Here is a 17,817-nt window from a genome sequence, read left to right as displayed (position 1 = left end):
CTTGTCAGCCAGGTTTCATGAACTCTTTCTGGGCCTTGACACCACGAAAGGACAGGCCCTCTGGGGAAAGGGATGAACCCTTCCATTTCTGGGAAAGCCTCAGCCAGCAAAGAGGGGTACAGGTCAGGGTCTGGGGAGAGGGTTGAAATAACAAGCACCAACACACACACCCCGGAAGGAGATCACATTATTTAACCATCAGTCAGAAAGGACACTGGTCTAGGGCTAGACAAGGTCCTGGGAGTCCCTTCCATCCAGACGCCACACATTAACCCTTCCATAGCGGGATCAGCGAAGGTGAGGGGGCGCTCAGGGGTGGGACCAGGGTGGCCAGGAAGGCAGTGGGATACTGGGGGGCTCAGAGCCATGGGATTGTCGAGCTGATAAGGACGAATTTCCATATTTCAACAGTGCTGAATACAGGCCCTGCTCTCACCCCTCACCCTTCCGTTTCCCCCCACCTCCGGGGGGATGTGGGCCGCTCCCCAAGTTGCAGGCAGTTCCTGCAAGCCCCAGACCAAGTGAGAGACAGATGGTGTGTGGGTCAGGGAGCCCAGCACCTGGAAGGTGGAGCAGGGGAAGCCCCACCCTGGGCAGAGAGAGTCAGACCCTGAGGCAAAGGAGACCATATATTCCAACATTCACAGTGGGTGCTACAGGCGGGCTGTGAGGGAGGTGGGGTTTGGCCTGAAAATGTCCCCCCACAGTCACTGAGGAAAGCCCTGAGGCAAGGAGAAAGGGGCTGGGCTCACCCTTGGAGAGCCCTGTCTGCGAAGTCCGCTAATTTTTGTTGGCGTTTCTCTCTTTATCTTTTTTTGTTCTTTTGTTCTCCATTCTTTAAATAATTAATATAATTACTTTTAAATACAAAATACACAGTGTCCTTTCTCTTCTCTTCTGCTTGTTTGGGGGTGGTTGGGAGGTGAGTTTTAAATAAGGGTCCCAGCTGTCTAACAGGTCACGGGCTCCAGGTGGGAGGGCCAAGAACCCCAGATGCCCCCCCGCCCGGGGCGCCCAGCTCATGCTTTACCCCTCCCCTGGTCTGCCCCTGATTGGGGGCTCTCTGTGCCCTGGCCCAAAGCCCCCTAGATGGTGAGGAGCCCTCTTGGGAGGCGGCACAGAGCTAATGCTGTGGGATTCCAGGTGGGCCTGGTTTCGGTGCATGGGGTTAGACTGAGCAGGTCCTAGCCCATGAAGCAGACAGGCCCCAACAACACCCCTCCCCGCCGAGGGGGGGCCCCCAGGTCTGAGAAGGAGGCATCCAGCACTGGTAGCTGCTCCAGCACGGGCGTCCGCACCTCCAGCACCGTCCGGCCTTGCTGTGTCTTGAGGGGAAGACAGGAGAGAGGGAGCAGTGAGCGTGGTGGAGGGGCGCGTGCACACACACACCCCCCAAGATCCCCCAGGCTTGGCACCAGGCTCGCCTCTCCTCTGAGGGCCCTAAGATGCTGTTCCTCCCAATCCTTGTCACGTGGTCAGACTTGATAGATTTTCTTCCTCAAATGTCTTCCAGAGTCGGGGTTGGGAAAGCTAGGGCGATGTGTGTATGTCTGCACACGTGCACACATGCATGGGTGCACACATGCACGTATGCTCACGAGCCAGTCTGTGCATTTGTCTTTGAGACTATCCCCCTGGGGTGGTTGTGTGAGTCAGTGTGACTCCACGAGGTGTGTAAACACGTGTCTGCAGTGTAACTGCGTGATAACATCAGACACGATTCCCCGTGTGTGCATGTGTGACCCTGTCCAGGCAGCGCCGGGGTGTATGCACATTCTGTGGGTATCTGTGTGCTCCTGTGCCTTCACGGGGCGGGGGTGATTTGCACCCCTGCGTGCCTCCATCCGACAGCCTGTGTGAATGTATGCACCAGCCTGCGTGACTCAATTCAGGTGATGCTGATGTGCGCACAGAGGTGAAGCCCATCTTCCATCCTTCCCACCCTCCTTGCCATCAGCGCCTCCTCCGGTGTATCTGACACCAAGAAGCTAGAGCCTCCTGCTCTTCCTGGGTGCCTCCGCCCAAAGAGTCTTCCTGCAGCCTGACTCGGGGATGCACCCTGATCCACCTCTTCCTGCTTCCCACCTGACAGCCGTCTCTGAATTCCTTGACATAGGGGCTGGTCTCCAGGCTCAGCTCATCCTCATTGGCCCCCCGGAGCTTCAGGGGACCACCTTGGGCCATCCCAGAGCAGGGGTAGGAGACATCCTGATGGGCTGAGACACTGAGCAGCCGCAGGAAGGTGAGCTGCACCACACCGACTGGGGAGCCTTCTGAGTCGACGTAAGAGAACTGGCGGGAGAGAGCTGGTGGTGAGGGGCAGATGGAGCAGGGCTGGCAGAGCATCTACAGAAGCGGGGTCCCCGGGGCTGGGGTCACGGTCAGGGAATGGGTGGGCAGAAAGAGCTGAGGGAGAAATGAGGGACCAGAGCAGGAGACTGGGACTGACTGAGGGTAAACAGAAGGCAAGCTTTGTCTAGAGTTGTCGAGGGAAAAGGCAGCGGGATGGTGGTAAGAAGGGAAGAGCCAAGGAAAGAAGGTGCACAGGCTCTGTAGTGCCAGGGCGCCTGTCACAGAAACCCAGAAGCCACTGGGACTGTGAGTGGGGCAGGGGAGGGAAGGGGGGCAACCCTCACTTGCGTGACATCATCTCTGGGTGTCACACATGTTTCCCCTCCAGCTGTAAAGTTGCAGAAAACCCGGAAGGCATCCCGAGCACAGCCCTGGTTGGGGTCCACCCAGTACTCTCCTGTTGGGTGAGGGAGAGGAAAGGGTCAGGGTCCCCACAGGTGGGACCCGAGACACTCCTTGCCCCCCTTCCCACTCCCACCCCGCTGTTCCAAACTCCCACCCTCCCCACCATGCCCTCAGTCTCCAGGTCCCACTGTCCCCTGGAATCCCACAACGCTGCCCACCCTACTTCATGCCCCATCACCACCTTACACCCCTGCCCATCTGTGGCACCCTTCCCCACAGCGGCACGCCCAGGCCCCCGATGGAAGGGGCAGGAGCACTGACACCTCACGTTGGTACAATATGTGGTGGTAGATTCGCATGCGTGCCCGTCTGTGTAAATGCAAGCACATATGTACACGTGTGTATGTTTGTCACTTCTTGCAGGCAGCAGGCTGATCGTGAGCCGGTCTGCACCGGGAGGACCAGATCAGTTGTCAAATATTGAAAAACTCCCCACCTGGCTGGTGAAGAGCTGCCGCTCCAGGCCCCTCGACCCTCACCCCCACCCCACCCCTTCCCCCAAGAAGTCCCTGCATCCACTCTGCTTTTCATCCTGTTGTGACGCGGTCTCCTGAGGCTGGCACTGACCGTCGGGCAGCTCCGGGTGGCAGAGCTTCAGGTCCTGGCAGGTACGAGCGGGGCTGTCCTGGGTCCCTGTCGGCCGCCTCATCTGCTCAATCTCCTCCCGCAAGGAGTCGAGGGAGCCAAAGATCTCCTCCAGCCCCCCAGCACTGCCTGGAGCCCCCCCAGTCGGCATGGCCTCATCCTGCATCAGGCGGCTTCCGTCCACGGAGCGCCGAGTCTTCTTGGGCATCTGGATGGGCAGGGGCTGGATCACCTCACCGGGGGGGCCCTGTGTGGAAGGAAGAATGGAAAAGGTTAGAGACAAATGGATAGGAGGTAGAAGCCAAGAAACTCTGAGAAAGAGAGGCAGAGGTGGAGCAGACAGAGGCAGGCCCTGACTTGCAACTCACCGGGTGTCCTGGAGGACCCTGGACGCCCTTCTCTCCCTTGGGTCCAGCTGGGCCCTGCCAAAGGAGTAAATGAGCTCATGGAGGAATCAAGGGCTCATGCATGCAGTCAAGGCCGGAGAAGGGTCAAGTCAGTCTCTGGGCTGGGAATGAGCAGTTCTGCTGGAGGGAGCATGTTTGCCCTGGAGAGAAAGTGTCAAGTCTGGCTGGGGGAAGGGGGCAGAGCTCAGAGCTGGCTGGGGGTCACTCACTGTGGCTCCTTTGGCTCCTTTGGGGCCAGCAGGTCCCTGGGAAATGAGGAAGAAGAAAGAGATGGTCACCATGGGGGAAGGGTAGGACAAGGAGGAATGGAGAGGCAAAGTCATGAGTCCACAGGACCCTGGCTTTACTATAGGAGGGGCAGGCCTGAGGGAACACGGGGACATTCTGGAGGCCTGGAAGGATGGGGCAGGAGACACTGTGTAAGGACATATGGAGGACACTGGGGCCTGTTCTGCTTGGCTGGTGGTTGCCATGGATGCCATTGGGGGATTATGGAGGGAGAATAGTAGGGTTTAGGGGATTTAGTGAGGAACAGATGGGGTACTCACGGGGAGGCCGGGAGGCCCTCCAGGACCAATAGGGCCAGATGCTCCGGGGATACCCTAGGAAGGAAAAGGACATGGTTCAACTGGGTCCCCCTCCACACCCCTCCTGACCACCCACCCCCTAGCTGAGTCTCCACCTCCACCCTCCCCACCCCCACCATGAATCCCCACGCTCATCCTCCCAGACCTTCCAGGACCATGTCCTCACCGTCTCTCCCTTCTGTCCAGCAGAGCCCTGAGGGCCAGGAAGTCCCCGATCACCCTTCTCTCCCTGCTCCCCAGGGGGCCCAATCAGCCCGATGAGACCTGGGTGACCCTGGAGAAAGGACAGGTGGTCGGTCAGGGGGAGGCAGAAAGGAGACACATGCATGCAGAAGGAGGAGCCCACAGGGGTCAGAGCCCAAATGACAGGAGAGACTCGGGCAGGGGGCCGAGGACAGAGCAGGGCCTGTGAACAGCCCTCACTGAGCAAGGACCCCAGAGACTCGGTGTCAGAGCCCTGAAACACAGTGATAGACCCTCGGGGCCCCCATAGTCCTCCGGGCTGAGGGTAAGGGGAGATACCTAGCCGCAGGTCTGCACTCACCTTCTCGCCCTTGGCTCCAATATCACCTCGCAGGCCAGGAAGTCCCGGCGGTCCCTGTGGGGAGATAGAAATCACTCTGTGCATGGAAAAGTGGGACCAAGCTCTCCCCAGAGCCATGTCCCACCTCCTCCAGGGCTTCAGCTGGATGCCCACTGCCCAAGAACACCACCAGCCTCACCCCACCCACCCCACCCAATCCTGAGTCACTCACCAGAGGACCTGGAGGTCCTGCCTGGCCTGTGGCCCCAGGACGGCCTTGCTGACCCTGCAGATTCAAGGGGACCACAGAGATCAGGAGAACTGTCCCCACATGGGCACCCTTCCAAAGGCCCCTGACCCCTCCTGCCCTCAGCCAAGCCGCTCCACTCCATGACTCACCACTGAGCCTGGGAGTCCCCTTAGGCCATCAGGACCAGGTTTCCCTGCTGGGCCTGCTGGACCCACAGGGCCTGTCTTCCCCGGGGCACCCACAGCACCGGGATCCCCCTGAAACATATATAGGAACAGGAATAAGCACAGTGAACCCCCCTAGAGATAAGAGCCTCAATATGGGGTAGACATCTGGAGAGAGGAATCTGAGGAGCCAGAGGTGCCAGAAGATGGGGGGAATATTCCAGCATCCAGGATGGCCTCTCCCTCACCTTGGCTCCCTTCTCTCCTTGCCGCCCCTCAGGACCAGGGGTGCCGGCAGGACCCTGCAGGTAGAGACAGGAAGGAAAAGTCAGTGAGTCACCAGGCTCAGCTGCTTCCCCGTCCTGTCCTCCTGGCTCCGGGGGCCATGAGCCTGTGCGTGTGTGTGCTTGCCTGCGCGTGTGCACGTGCACGCGCACGCGCACATACACGTGCATGCACCAACAGAGTTGCAGAAGCTGATTCCCAGACGAGCTGGTACAGCTGTACCGGTTGTTAAAATAACGAGGAGTTCTGTGTATTCAGGGACGAGCCACCTGCCTGCACACAGTCTACCATCCATACCCCTTCTATCCCAGCAAATAGAGGGTTAATCCGTGGCTCAGCAGGGACCCTCCAGGAAAGCTAGCCCCTTCCTCCAGCGTCCATTCTGACCAGTTGATGGGTACCACCCCCCACACCCCCCGCAAGAACATAAATAGCAAAGCCCAGGAACAGACATGCTCCCTTATACACGGCACGCTTACAAATACAAATGTCCACACACATGCACCCCACCTCCAGGCACCTCCCTGCCCATCCCATCTCCACTGCCCCCATCTCCTATCCACCCAGCCAAGGACTGCTCCTCAAGGTCCCGGATGTGCACCTCACTTACCCGCTTTCCAAGTGGTCCAGGAGGTCCATTCTCCCCAGTGGGACCAGGGGATCCCTAGAAAGGGACAGGAGTGGGTGAGTGTTTAGCCTCCAGCCAATGGAGTGGGGCTTAAAAGGGGGCAATAGGCCTGAAGGCTTGGGCTCTGTAGTGGAGGGATGGGTCACTGGTCACTCACAGGCTGTCCTGGCTCTCCATCCTCTCCTCGGTCACCCTTCGCACCATCCTGGCCCTGCAGGGATGCAGCAAGGTCAGGGATTGCCTCAACCTAGCTGGCGTCACCTCCAAAACTGCCAATTTTCCCATCCCTCTGCCTGCCCTGCCCTACCCCCAGCTTCCCACACTCAAGCCAGTCAGCCGCACAAAGGCCCATACAGAAGCCCATCTTCTATCTCCCTTCCCCTCCCACGAGCAGACTCACCCGAGGGCCACCTTCTCCAGGAGGACCAGGATCACCAGGAAAACCAACAGGACCCTAATGCAGAGAACAGGATCAAAGTCACCACCCCCTAACCCTACCCAGAGCCAGCACAGATGCTCAGAGCACATGCCACACTCTCCCTCTCCAGCTGGTGCCCCCGGTGCCCAACGGCACACCCTGGGGAGATGGTCCCTGGCACTCTCTTTTCCCCACCTCATGTGCTACATGCTTTCTGATGCTTTCAGGGAATTAATTAGAAGGCATCTCTCACTTTCTTTCTCTGGATTTCACATCCTGCCATGGATTTCATACATCCCTGCCAGGAGACCTCATTCCAGAGCCTTCCACCCAAGTATCCCCCCATTCCTGGGTTCCTCCTACTCCAAGACCCTCCCACTCACAGACACCCCTATACCCAGGTCTCTCATTCACAAAGCCCTCCTCCCAGCCCCTCCCCTAAACTCACAGGGTTCCCTTTGGGGCCATCATCACCGGTGGGGCCTTTAGGCCCTGGTGGTCCTGCCTCTCCCGGTTGCCCCGACTCTCCTTTCTCCCCACGCTCCCCGCGTGAGCCCTGAAGGATGAGTAGAGGGTATGGATGGTCCCAAAGGGGTCTCGAAGATCAAGGATGCAGCCCCTGCTTCCAAGACACCTTCAGCCTCCCCTCTACCCCCTCAGTGACAGCAGGATGCTCACGGAAAGTCAAGCCCATAGGGCGTACTCGGGTCCCTCCTTCCCTCCGAAGAGTGAGCATGGGGCTCACTCAGACCCAGGGGTCCAGCCTCACAGAGTGTTAGGAGCACAGGCTCCTGGGCTGTAGAGGAGCTCCAGCTCCAGGAGGTCACAGTAACAGGGGCTGGGGTTGAGGAGGGTGTTGGGGATTAGGGAGCAAGGGCTCAGAGATCTCACTGACCTTGACACCAGGCTCACCCTGGACCCCTGGAGAGCCTGACTCTCCCGGCTCCCCCTGCAAGGAGATTGGGTTCAAAAACCTCCTTTCACCCCCAAATCTCGATATTTCCCATATTTCATTCTCTTTTGCCCCACCCCAACCAAAGCTGGCAGAAGTCCAACCCTCATACCCCGGCCCAAGACAAGCCCCTTCCTTTACTCCCTTCCCAGTTACCTTCTCTCCAGGGGGACCTAGGTTCCCAACACCTCCCGGGGGACCTTGCGGACCCTGGAAGAGGAGCAGAAGTAGGAGTCATTGCTTAAGGGAGGGAGTAGACCCTGAATGAGCACCCCAAGGTCACAGCGGTGAGACAGCTGGAGGCCTTCCAGGGCCAGCGACTTCTCATGGCAGCTGAGATGAGACTAGAGTTTATAGTCTGGGGAAAGGGAGGCAAGACTGGCCGCAGTGATCTGAGAGGACTCACATCAGCTCCATTGGGTCCAGCTGGGCCTCGAGGTCCTGGGGGGCCGGGTGGTCCCTGGGGAAAACAGAGCAGAGATGGGGAAGGGAAGAGAAAGGAAGAGCATTAGGCACACCAGGAATGCCAGAGGGTTGGGTGGGGTTGACATCCCAGGGTGGGGGTGGGGGTTTCAGGGGAGGGGCGCAGCCCCACCAGGAAGCAGCATGCAGGGAGCAGGGATGCTGGGAGTGCTGGATGGAGGGGGAGAGACTAGCAGGTGGGGTTGGGGCCGGGGGGTCAGTGGGGTCACTCTTACCATAGGGCCCACATCTCCTGTTTCTCCCTTCTCACCCGAGGGGCCTGGCAAACCCTGTGCGGGGGTACACAGCACAGACCAGGATGACCGACCCACCAGAGAACAGCTCCAGGTACACTTAGCCTCCAGTGCCCTCCCTCCGATCCCACATGTCCCCCAGTCCTCAGCAGCAGGGGCTGGTCAGCAGACCCATCCTGACCCCACCTCTCAGCCCCTGCCTCTACTCCCCCCAACTCACCTGTAGGCCAATGGGTCCTGGGGGCCCATTGAATCCTCTCGTTCCTTCATCACCTTTGGCTCCAAAGTGTCCCTGGGGTCCCCGAGCTCCGGGCTCCCCATCTGCTCCCTGAGGTGGAGGGAGGGTAGGGACAAGGACACAGAGATAGTCATGGTTTAGGAGTTCTCTATTCACAAACTCCACACCAAGCTGGGCACCAGGTCCAGAGCCCTTACTCCCACGCTCAACTCCAAGGGTGAAGGGGAACTGAGGGCAGACTAGAAGTTGCCAGCGCCCCTGGAGGGGCAGGGAGGGGAGCAGATGGGGCATCAGTCACTCACTGCGGCTCCAGGCTGCCCCACAGGACCAAGGGGTCCAGGGGGTCCAGGAGGGCCCTGGGGGGGAAAAGGAGAGTCAGAGACACCAAGACAGGGAGAGACCAGGTGGAAACGAGGCTAAAGGCCAGAGATCAGAAGTCAAAAGTCACAGTCACTTACATGTTCACCCTTGTTCCCTTTAGTGCCCTTCTGTCCGGGGTCTCCCACCTCACCCTATGGGGACAAGGCAGATGGGGTATTAGAGAAAAGACCCAGGTGGGGCAAGGAGGGGAAGACAGGGATGGGGATGGGAGGCATGCGCAGATCAGCAATCTCATCTGGAAAGATTGGGCCCAGGGTCTGTAGGTTCCCACACCTTGTCTCCATCCTCTCCTGCCAGACCGGGGGGTCCCGCAGGACCAGGAAGCCCCACAGGACCCTGCACCCCATCTCGACCAGTTGCACCAATGGGGCCCTTCTCACCCTGGAAGAAAAGAAGAAAGGAATCATGAGCCAGAGACGGTCCTCCCCCTCCAACACCCTCACAAGGAACTCTCTGTAGCCCAGCAGCTCAGAACTCGCAGACCCCTCTCCAGTGTCTCTCCCCAGGGACCCCACACTCACCGGGACACCTTTCTCTCCTGCGGCTCCAGGGGGACCCTGTGGGCCTGGGCGCCCTGGGGGGCCAATGGGTCCCCCCGATCCTGCTGCACCTCGCTCCCCAGGGGAGCCCTGAGACAGGAAATGGAGTCAGACCCCCACAGCCCACCCATACCAGAGAAGCCCTGAACATGATTCCCAGAAGAATAGCCCCAAATTGAATACACAATGGCAGATCCTAGACTCCCTCTGCCCAGTCCCACAGCCCTGCCTAGATCCGGATGCCCCTCTTCATCCATCCTCACCCACTCTTTCCTAGCTCCTCCCTCCTGCCCCTCATGTCCCCCACACTCACTGCAGGGCCAGGGGGACCCGCCGGACCTTCATTTCCCTTCAAGCCGGATCCACCCTGTGAACCAGAGATTGGGAGTCACAGATGTGCTTCGGGAAGGCAGGGAAGGATGAGGGCGGGGAGGCAGACTTGGAGAAATGGGTGTGGGCGTGACACTGAGCGACTCCAGGATGCCAGGTGACTTGTTGGGGGACTGAGCTCTCACTCACAGCAGTGCCGGGGAGGCCTCTCTCTCCTGGGAAGCCCCTCAGACCCGCAGGTCCATCCTTCCCTGGAGCCCCTGGGGGACCAGGGTCACCCTAAGATGAAATGAAAGGTCATGAGCCACAGCCATGCTCCCGGATTGGACAGAGAGATCTCTGGCTTTTCTCAAATCCCAACTATCTGTTCCATTTAGCACCCCAACCCTGGTCTCCCAAGTTCCCCTCTGCCCGAACCCTTTACTGACCTTTGTTCCTTCTTTTCCAGCTGTTCCAGTCAGTCCCTGCTCTCCAGGGGGGCCTGGGGGGCCCGGGTGACCTCTCTCCCCCATGGGCCCAGTTTCTCCTGCTGCTCCCTAAGAAAGAGACAGAAAGACTGATCCTCTGATCCTCTGCCCCACTCCCTGCCCAAAGAGGCCACTCTGCCATCCTAAAATGACCCCTCTGGATGCCCTTTATCCCCACCCCAAAGCTATGGGGAATTCCTGGGGCTCTCCTAGGCCACTGCGCTGGAGTATAGTTCCCCAGTCTGGGGTAACTGCACCACCCCGCGTCCCCACTGGGGAGCTGCCCCTTTGGGACACGAGATGAGAACTGGCCAGTCGGGATCCTGCTCCAAAGGGGCTGGGGCATGTGATCGGGAAAAGGGAGAAGATCGGACAAACTAACTTCAGGGTCTGGGCTCCACTCTCCTCAGGGGGCAGCCATACCTGAGGTCCCACCACCCCTGGAGGGCCAGGGGGGCCAGTCTTCCCTTGGAAACCCTGAGAGAGGAAGAGGAGAGAGCAGTCAAGGCATGTTAAGCACAGACACTGTGGGATGGACCCCAGGTTCCTGGAGGAAGGGCAGAGTCACCACGGAGTCCTTGGCCACAGGTCTGAGCAGCACCAGGACAATCCCTTTGCCAGAAGAATCTCCATGGTGGGCCTACCAGATAGTCCTGGAAGGTCTGGGGAAGCCAAGGGCATTACTTACCACTTCCCCTCTCTGGCCTGGGTGTCCCGGCAGCCCGTCCTTCCCAGGGGGACCCTAGAAAGGGTTCAGGCCATCAGGTGAACGCTGGGCTGGGAAGGAGGATGGAGAAGGATTCACAGAACCCAAGTGGGTCAGAGGTCAACTTACCGGAGGTCCTTTGGGGCCAGGAAATCCATTGGGGCCTTGAGGTCCAGGGAGACCCTAAAGACAGAGCGAGGTTGAATGAGGAGAATGGGCAGGGGGTGCATATTCCCTGGCCCCCTACCCAGGGAGAGAGGGCGAGGGTTCCACTCGGGTTCCCTGGGGAGCACTGGAGAACAAGAGACTCAAGCCATACTCACCCTTTCTCCGGGGGGTCCATGGGGGCCATCACCACCTGATGTTCCCTGTAGGGGGGAAGAGAGTCAGAGGGGAAGAGGCGCTGCCTTCTAGCTCTGCTGGAGGTCAGAGGAGTCAACCAGGAGCTGGGTTAAGGGGCAGATGGTGGATGGAGTCCTACCAAGACCACTAACCTTAGCGCCAGACTTCCCCGTGGCACCTCGGGGTCCCCGCTGACCCCGTGGACCCTAAAGAGCGGGGAGGGGAGCTGTCAGAAAAACCCAAATGCACCTCTTGGGATCTTGAGCCACATGTCTGCCCCCCGCACTCACCGTGGGGCCCCGCTCTCCCCGAGGCCCTGACTTCCCCGAAAGGCCCTGGTGGGAAGGAAGCAGAAAGAACACATCACCAGAGGTGCGATCCCACTCATAGGGCAGCCCTGCCCTCTGCACCCCTTCCGTTCCCCCAGCTTACCCGGGCTCCCTTCTCTCCACTGGCACCAGGAAAACCAGGAAATCCCAGGGACCCCTGGTGAGGATGGAGAAGGAAAAAATTGAGACGTCATGAAAACAGAGGCCCTAGAAGAGCCAGTGGGGGTCAGGAGAGGTGATGGAGGCAGCAGGGTGGGAGGCCTGGGCTCTTCCAAGAACTAGGTGGCCTTGGACACACCACCAGCATGCCCCCGTGGCTGCCTGGCCCTCTGTTTCCTCATCTGTAGAATGGGGTTGAGCTAAGTTCACTCTAGGGTCCCCCACCACTATCAGTCTAAGCTTCCTAGAATCAGTGGTCAGAGAAGGGAAGAAGAGAAGGGGCACAAATGGGGCATAATATCACCTTGGGACCCTGGCGTCCAGGGTAGCCAGGCAGACCAGGAACACCCAGCTTGCCCTGTGGAGAGATAGGGAGCAGTTGGGAAGGAATCAGACACCACACTATCCCTGGAGACCCCAAGTCCCAGAGACAGGAGCCAGCCCTCACCTAACAAGCCTCCCCAGCAAACCTCCAGGCCCCAGCCCCTCCTCTCCTGCTCAGCAGGCTGCCTGGCTTTTGTCCCCCATCCTTCCTGAGAGTGGATTTTCCCCAGCTCTGGGGCTGGGATCCTGCCTCCTCTGCGCCTTTAAACCCACGGCTCCATGGAGTTCCATGATCTACTCCTGCCTACCCCCCGAAACTCAGCTCTCCTTTCCCAGTACATACTCCCTGCACCACTGAGACCAGTCCCCTTGCAGGTTCACACACCACATTCAGGATGGCCTCTGCCCCCTGACCCGTGTCTGCACCACCCCAAGCCCTCCTGACATGCACCCCCTTCCTCCTGGTGCTTCAGGGCCCGCCACACTCAGCCAGCGGTGAAGCAGAGGTTAGGAGCTGGCAGGCCTGCCTAGGCTCAAATGCAGGCCATGCCCATGACCGGCTGTGGTACAAACAAGCATCTTTACTTGTTGCAATGAACGCTCTCTGCAGCCCAGGGCTTAGGACAAGCAGGCGCAGGGCTGGCCCTCGGTGAGGGCATGGAGATTAGCTCTGTAAGTCACCTCCTCTGACTGGCTAACTCTCCCTTCTTGTAATTCCTGCTGCTCTAAGTCTGGACACATTTTCCTTCTGCCTTGTACCTACATTCCTTATGCCAGCCTCATGCCTTGTCCCTTCCTCTATGCCATGTAAATTCTCCCAACAGGGACTTTTCCTTGACTTCTTATGTATCCCCACCTCACCCCCAACTGTCAGTGACCAGGGGGTGCCTTCTACAGAGAGGAGCATAATTAACGTATCGTGGTCTTCAAATGACTCATTGACTCCAGCTGTGGGCACCACCAAGCCCATCCTGATCCCAGTGTTCAGGCCCTCATCCCCTCCATGTCCCCTGTCACCTTTTCGCCCATGAGCCCGGGGGGGCCAGGGTCTCCAGTGGGTCCAGTGCGTCCCTTCGGCCCCTCGGGACCATCTTCTCCCCTAGAACCAGGAACTCCAACCTCTCCCTGGGTAAGACAGTCAAAGAAGTGAGTGTCAGGGACTGGTGGTGTGGGCTGGGCCCTAAAAGGAGAGGTAGGCCCCAGTGAGGCTGAGTAGGGTCCCAGAAACTACTGCAGGACAGGGAGCCCCACAGGGACAGGGAGAACACTGTGACTATCAGGCTGGTGGGAAGCAGACTGTGCAGGTTGCCATCCTGCCAGGGTCGGGCTCCAAGGGAGAAGAGCACTGGTGATGGGGAGTCTGGGGTTTCAGGAAATAGGCTGGTGACTGGGGGCTCCAACATGGAGGAACATCAGGACTTTGGGTTGGGGGGCCAACGTGTGGGTTTCTACTCACCCTGTCACCTTTCACGCCCATGTCCCCTTTGAACCCGGGAAAGCCATCCTCGCCCTGAGAAAGATGGGGGTGAGAGGAGATCCCCAGAGATGATAGGGGGTCAGGAGGTCAAATGGAGCATTTCGGAAAACATGGCGGAAGGGTGGATTTCGGAGCTGGAGAGGAGCACAGCGCAGGCTGGAGGGAGAAAAGCGGGGCAAGAGCTGGGCAGAAGGGGTGGTGCGGGGCAGGGGGGAGATGTTGGGAGGCTGGGGGTGCCTCTCTCACCTTTTCACCCTTATGACCCTTCAGACCACGAATTCCATCGACACCCTGGAATTAGAAGGCAGACAGAGACAGATCAGGGACGGAGGTTGGAGTGGAAGGATCGAGTTCCTGAGACCCCAGCTGGCTCCCCTGACCACAGTCCTTTATCTCCCACCCTGGTTGTCCGTTACCTTGACACCTCGAGGTCCTGGGTATCCTAGGGGACCCTGAGGTCCAGATGGGCCCTGGAAGAAGAAAGAAAGGTATCTAAAAAGGGCTCTTGGTGTGTGACTGTGGAGGCCTCAGGGTATGGAAGAAACAGTACAGAGAACAATGGAGTCTGGATAGGGATACAGAGCATGGGACCGAGACTATTTCAGAGCCACATGAATGGTAAGACAGGGAAAACCCAAGGACTTTGGGGCCCCAGAGTCTGGGTGGAAACTCCCTCTGGGTGAAAGCAGGTATGGAAGATCTCACCTGATTTCCTTTGGTTCCAGGAGGACCTTCCTTTCCAGGGTGACCCTGGGGGTAGGGGAAGGAGAATGTGACTACTGGCCACTGTCACCTTCTCTGCTCCCCTCCCTTCCCCTCTTTAACCCCACTTCCCCTTGTGACCCTAATGAAGCCAATTGACCAGGGGCAGTCACCACCAGTGACCTCCCAGTGAGGGATACACCGTGTGGATAGTTACCAAATGCACTTGGAGGACATTCACTGGGATGGAGGGTCAAGTGGAATTTGGATTAAGAGGTGCGGACCCACTTACCGGAGGCCCATCAGAGCCAGGCATGCCAGGGAGCCCTGGTTTCCCTCGAGGACCCTGCAGGGAGAGGAGGAGGTAGAGGGTCACAAGAGGGATCAGATCAGATGGTGGCTGAAGTCCTAGCCACACAGTGAAGGCTCTCCCTACAACCAACCTCTCCAGCCCATCCCCTGTCACCCAATCACTTAGTCACTTACCTTCTCTCCATGAGGCCCAATGGCACCCTGGGGCCCGGGGAGACCCTATGCAGAGAGAGAGAGAGAGAGAGAAGTCACAGGGCCCCACAGGGTGGGCTGCTCTCTCCTGTAGCCAGCATCCCCATTCGGAGTATGAGCACTGGAGTTTGAGACCCTTAATTTCCATCCAGGGTCTGACCCTCTGTGGAAGCCCAGGAAGCCCTTGTTAAAGATGGGGAGGGGCTGGACAGGATAACTCACCTGGGTTCCAGGAGTGCCCTGTTGTCCAGGAGGTCCTGGCTCTCCCTGGGGTCCCTAGAAACAAGCAACCAGGCAGAGGTCAAAAGAAGATGCTGATGGGACAAACTGACGGCGGAGAGCTGAGTCCTAGCTGGGACAGCAGAGCACAAGAACCAGAAGCAGGCAGGGCGTCAAAATGATCACCAAGGAAACAGGACCTTGGCTAAGGTTCTCCATGCCCTTTACTCACCAAGCTCCCTTTGGGACCATGGGGACCATCCATGCCTCGGACTCCCTGAAACATGAGAGGGCCTTGAGCAGGCTGGAAGGCGGGGCCTGGGCCTTGGAAGGACCTGTGGTTTCTGGGAGGCCCGGCCATTCCAGAGGGTGGGACGGGGCAGCCTCATGTTGGTCAGACCTCCAATCCATCCCAAACCTAAGCAAACATAGCCAGCCCAGATCCACAGGGCGTGGGTCTATGGGTCTGTGGGTTTGCGGGTTTTGTTTTGTTTTTCTTGAAGATTTTTTTTTTAAGCTATGCTCAGAGCCTTTGGTGGACTGTACCACAGGACCCTGCAAGGGCACCTGGGATTAAAGGCTGGAGCAGAGCGAGGTGGGGCCAAGGAGGGGGAACCAGAGGTGGGGGGAGAGAGGCAGCTAGGAAGGGTGGAGAGTTGGAAGGGTCAGGGGGTGACATCAGGGTCAGAAGTCAGGGACAGTCACATACCGGGGGCCCAGGAATACCAGGTGGGCCTTTAGGGCCAAGGAGACCTCGAGGTCCCTGCAATCAGGTGAGGGGAAGAAATGACATGCATGGGCAAGAAATAATGTGTGCCTTTTGTATCCATATCCCTCCCTTGGCATCCCCAGAGCTCCACCACTAGGCCCCTAGTCACTCACCGATTCTCCAGGCAGTCCCCGAGGCCCAATCTCCCCATCATCTCCCTGGAGGAGGAGGACATGATGAAACAGCCTCACCCTCCACACCTCTCCCATACTGACCCCCTGCCCTGGCCACAATACTTACCCGCTCTCCATCCTCACCAGGGGGTCCAGGAAGGCCCTGGGCACCAGTATCACCCTGGAAAATGGGGACCAGGTAAGAGGGGCCTCAGAGCCCCCAGCACAGACACTGACCCTCTTCAATTAACCAACCAGTTTCATCCATTGAGCTCCTGCTGGGACCCTCAGCCTCCTTCCCTTGCCTTGTGCTCCCTACCCCTCCCACCCCTCCACAGAAGGCCTACACCCTCATCACAATGCACTAACCCCAATATACTCACCCGGTGTCCCTTCTCCCCAGGGAGCCCTGGGAGTCCATCAAAACCTCGGTCACCCTAGGGGAAGAGGGGCAGCCCAGGTGAGGTCCTAGCTCTTTTCCCTCCTCATCCCTCCCTCCTGTGTCCTGAGTGGGGAGGTGCCACTTCATGGGGAAACTTTGGGAACTTGGTCATCCCCAGAAAACAAATGAGCTTAGACGGGGCTGGAAGTCACAGGCATCAGAGAGGGACCCAGGCCGGTCACCTTCACTCCAGGTTCTCCAGGCATCCCTCGGGCTCCATCAGCACCTGCTCGGCCCTGGGGTGCAAAGGAAGTGTCAGAGCAAACAAAGGCATCATCCCCTACACTCTGAGTCCTGTCTCCCACCTACACCCACCACACTCCCACTCACCCTTCGCCCAGCCTTGCCAGGAGGGCCTGTGAGACCTTGAGGTCCTCTGGGGCCCTGGTGAGAGAGAGTCAGGGCAGGGTTAAAGAGCACAGACAGAAAGGGAGGCATTGGAAGGGGGATCAGATGGGTGGGACTTGTCACCTGAGGTCCTAGGTCTCCTGATTCTCCTTTCAGGCCAGGGCTCCCAGGTTGTCCCTGGGACAGAGAAGAGAGAGCGGCTATGTTGAAGGACACACCCAACAATGACTTCAAAGCACTCCCCAAAAGTAGCAAAATAACTTTTTTTAAAAGATTTTATTTATTTATTTGAGAGAGAGATAGTGAGAGAGAGCATGAGTGAGGAGAAGGTCAGAGGGAGAAGCAGACTCCCCGTGGAACCGGGAGCCTGATGCGGGACTCGATCCCAGAACTCTGGGATCATGACCTGAGCCAAACTGAGCCACCAACCGAGCCACCCAGGCGCCCCACAAAATAACTTTTAACTTGGTCCCTTTCCAGAATTATCCATACCCACATACACAAATAAAGAACTCTCTACCCCAATATCAAACAAACTCACCAAGGGTCCAGGGCGGCCTGTGTATCCCATGGGGCCAGGAGGTCCCCGGAGCGCCAGCTAGGGGAGCAAGGGACACGGCAGAGCTGAGGAAGAGGCATCAGGAGAACTCCCAACCCCAGCACACGCTCCAAATTCAGCTTTCCACTCTTTTTTTTTTTTTTTTAAGATTTTACTGTTTATTTGACAGAGAGATCACAAGTAGACAGAGAGGCAGGCAGAGGGTGGAGGCAGGGGGAAGCAGGCGCCCTGCTGAGCAGAGAGCCCTGAGACCATAACCTGAGCCTTTAAAGGCAGAGGCTTAACGCACTGAGCCACCCAGGTGCCCCTCAGCTTTCCACTCTCAATTCTCATTCCATTGCCTTGTATTCTCCCCAACCTACCTCCCTTTCAGCCCCAAACCAACCAGACCTTACCTGCCCCACATTTATTCCAACCTACCCTTCCAACTCCTACTAAAGTCCACTTGCCCTCCATACCCATCCCTTCACCAACATCCCCTCCAGCCTTACATACCCGTGCCTGCTGCAGAATCGCCTGGGCCTGAGCCTCCTGGGCTGCCACCACAGGGCCCTTGTCACCCCCACCACTGCCAAACCGGAACTGAGGGGTAGAGAG

At 58.4% G+C, this 17,817-nt stretch overlaps 1 protein-coding gene across 1 annotated transcript in view; it reads right to left on the bottom strand.

Annotated features, from left to right (window-relative positions):
* Window positions 1–611: 611 nt before the first annotated feature.
* COL11A2 (collagen type XI alpha 2 chain) overlaps window positions 612–17,817 on the bottom strand; it is a 29,123-nt gene continuing 11,917 nt past the window's right edge. Inside the window, exons 14-67 of the mRNA XM_044255458.1 lie at window positions 17,716–17,802; window positions 17,203–17,259; window positions 16,785–16,838; window positions 16,644–16,697; window positions 16,496–16,549; window positions 16,255–16,308; window positions 15,999–16,052; window positions 15,872–15,916; window positions 15,699–15,752; window positions 15,222–15,266; window positions 14,993–15,046; window positions 14,753–14,797; window positions 14,559–14,612; window positions 14,270–14,314; window positions 13,981–14,034; window positions 13,811–13,855; window positions 13,544–13,597; window positions 13,105–13,212; window positions 12,068–12,121; window positions 11,708–11,761; window positions 11,566–11,610; window positions 11,428–11,481; window positions 11,257–11,301; window positions 11,063–11,116; window positions 10,916–10,969; window positions 10,651–10,704; window positions 10,189–10,296; window positions 9,950–10,039; window positions 9,744–9,797; window positions 9,413–9,520; window positions 9,165–9,272; window positions 8,969–9,022; window positions 8,813–8,866; window positions 8,493–8,600; window positions 8,255–8,308; window positions 7,963–8,016; window positions 7,713–7,766; window positions 7,500–7,553; window positions 7,053–7,160; window positions 6,587–6,640; window positions 6,344–6,397; window positions 6,169–6,222; window positions 5,522–5,575; window positions 5,259–5,366; window positions 5,092–5,145; window positions 4,881–4,934; window positions 4,503–4,610; window positions 4,298–4,351; window positions 3,959–3,994; window positions 3,711–3,764; window positions 3,325–3,589; window positions 2,637–2,749; window positions 2,086–2,292; window positions 612–1,325 (exon numbers count right to left, since the gene is read on the bottom strand). Of these exons, the coding sequence (XP_044111393.1) occupies window positions 1,185–1,325; window positions 2,086–2,292; window positions 2,637–2,749; window positions 3,325–3,589; window positions 3,711–3,764; window positions 3,959–3,994; window positions 4,298–4,351; window positions 4,503–4,610; window positions 4,881–4,934; window positions 5,092–5,145; window positions 5,259–5,366; window positions 5,522–5,575; window positions 6,169–6,222; window positions 6,344–6,397; window positions 6,587–6,640; window positions 7,053–7,160; window positions 7,500–7,553; window positions 7,713–7,766; window positions 7,963–8,016; window positions 8,255–8,308; window positions 8,493–8,600; window positions 8,813–8,866; window positions 8,969–9,022; window positions 9,165–9,272; window positions 9,413–9,520; window positions 9,744–9,797; window positions 9,950–10,039; window positions 10,189–10,296; window positions 10,651–10,704; window positions 10,916–10,969; window positions 11,063–11,116; window positions 11,257–11,301; window positions 11,428–11,481; window positions 11,566–11,610; window positions 11,708–11,761; window positions 12,068–12,121; window positions 13,105–13,212; window positions 13,544–13,597; window positions 13,811–13,855; window positions 13,981–14,034; window positions 14,270–14,314; window positions 14,559–14,612; window positions 14,753–14,797; window positions 14,993–15,046; window positions 15,222–15,266; window positions 15,699–15,752; window positions 15,872–15,916; window positions 15,999–16,052; window positions 16,255–16,308; window positions 16,496–16,549; window positions 16,644–16,697; window positions 16,785–16,838; window positions 17,203–17,259; window positions 17,716–17,802 (3,849 nt within the window). The 3' untranslated portion in view covers window positions 612–1,184. The remainder of the gene's footprint in view (window positions 1,326–2,085; window positions 2,293–2,636; window positions 2,750–3,324; window positions 3,590–3,710; window positions 3,765–3,958; window positions 3,995–4,297; window positions 4,352–4,502; window positions 4,611–4,880; window positions 4,935–5,091; window positions 5,146–5,258; window positions 5,367–5,521; window positions 5,576–6,168; window positions 6,223–6,343; window positions 6,398–6,586; window positions 6,641–7,052; window positions 7,161–7,499; window positions 7,554–7,712; window positions 7,767–7,962; window positions 8,017–8,254; window positions 8,309–8,492; window positions 8,601–8,812; window positions 8,867–8,968; window positions 9,023–9,164; window positions 9,273–9,412; window positions 9,521–9,743; window positions 9,798–9,949; window positions 10,040–10,188; window positions 10,297–10,650; window positions 10,705–10,915; window positions 10,970–11,062; window positions 11,117–11,256; window positions 11,302–11,427; window positions 11,482–11,565; window positions 11,611–11,707; window positions 11,762–12,067; window positions 12,122–13,104; window positions 13,213–13,543; window positions 13,598–13,810; window positions 13,856–13,980; window positions 14,035–14,269; window positions 14,315–14,558; window positions 14,613–14,752; window positions 14,798–14,992; window positions 15,047–15,221; window positions 15,267–15,698; window positions 15,753–15,871; window positions 15,917–15,998; window positions 16,053–16,254; window positions 16,309–16,495; window positions 16,550–16,643; window positions 16,698–16,784; window positions 16,839–17,202; window positions 17,260–17,715; window positions 17,803–17,817) is intronic.

The sequence above is a fragment of the Neovison vison genome, chromosome 1, assembly GCF_020171115.1.
Source record: "Neovison vison isolate M4711 chromosome 1, ASM_NN_V1, whole genome shotgun sequence".
Taxonomy (NCBI): Eukaryota; Metazoa; Chordata; class Mammalia; order Carnivora; family Mustelidae; genus Neogale; species Neogale vison.
Note: the sequence above shows the minus strand (reverse complement) of the source record. Positions and strands in the feature narration are given on the sequence as shown.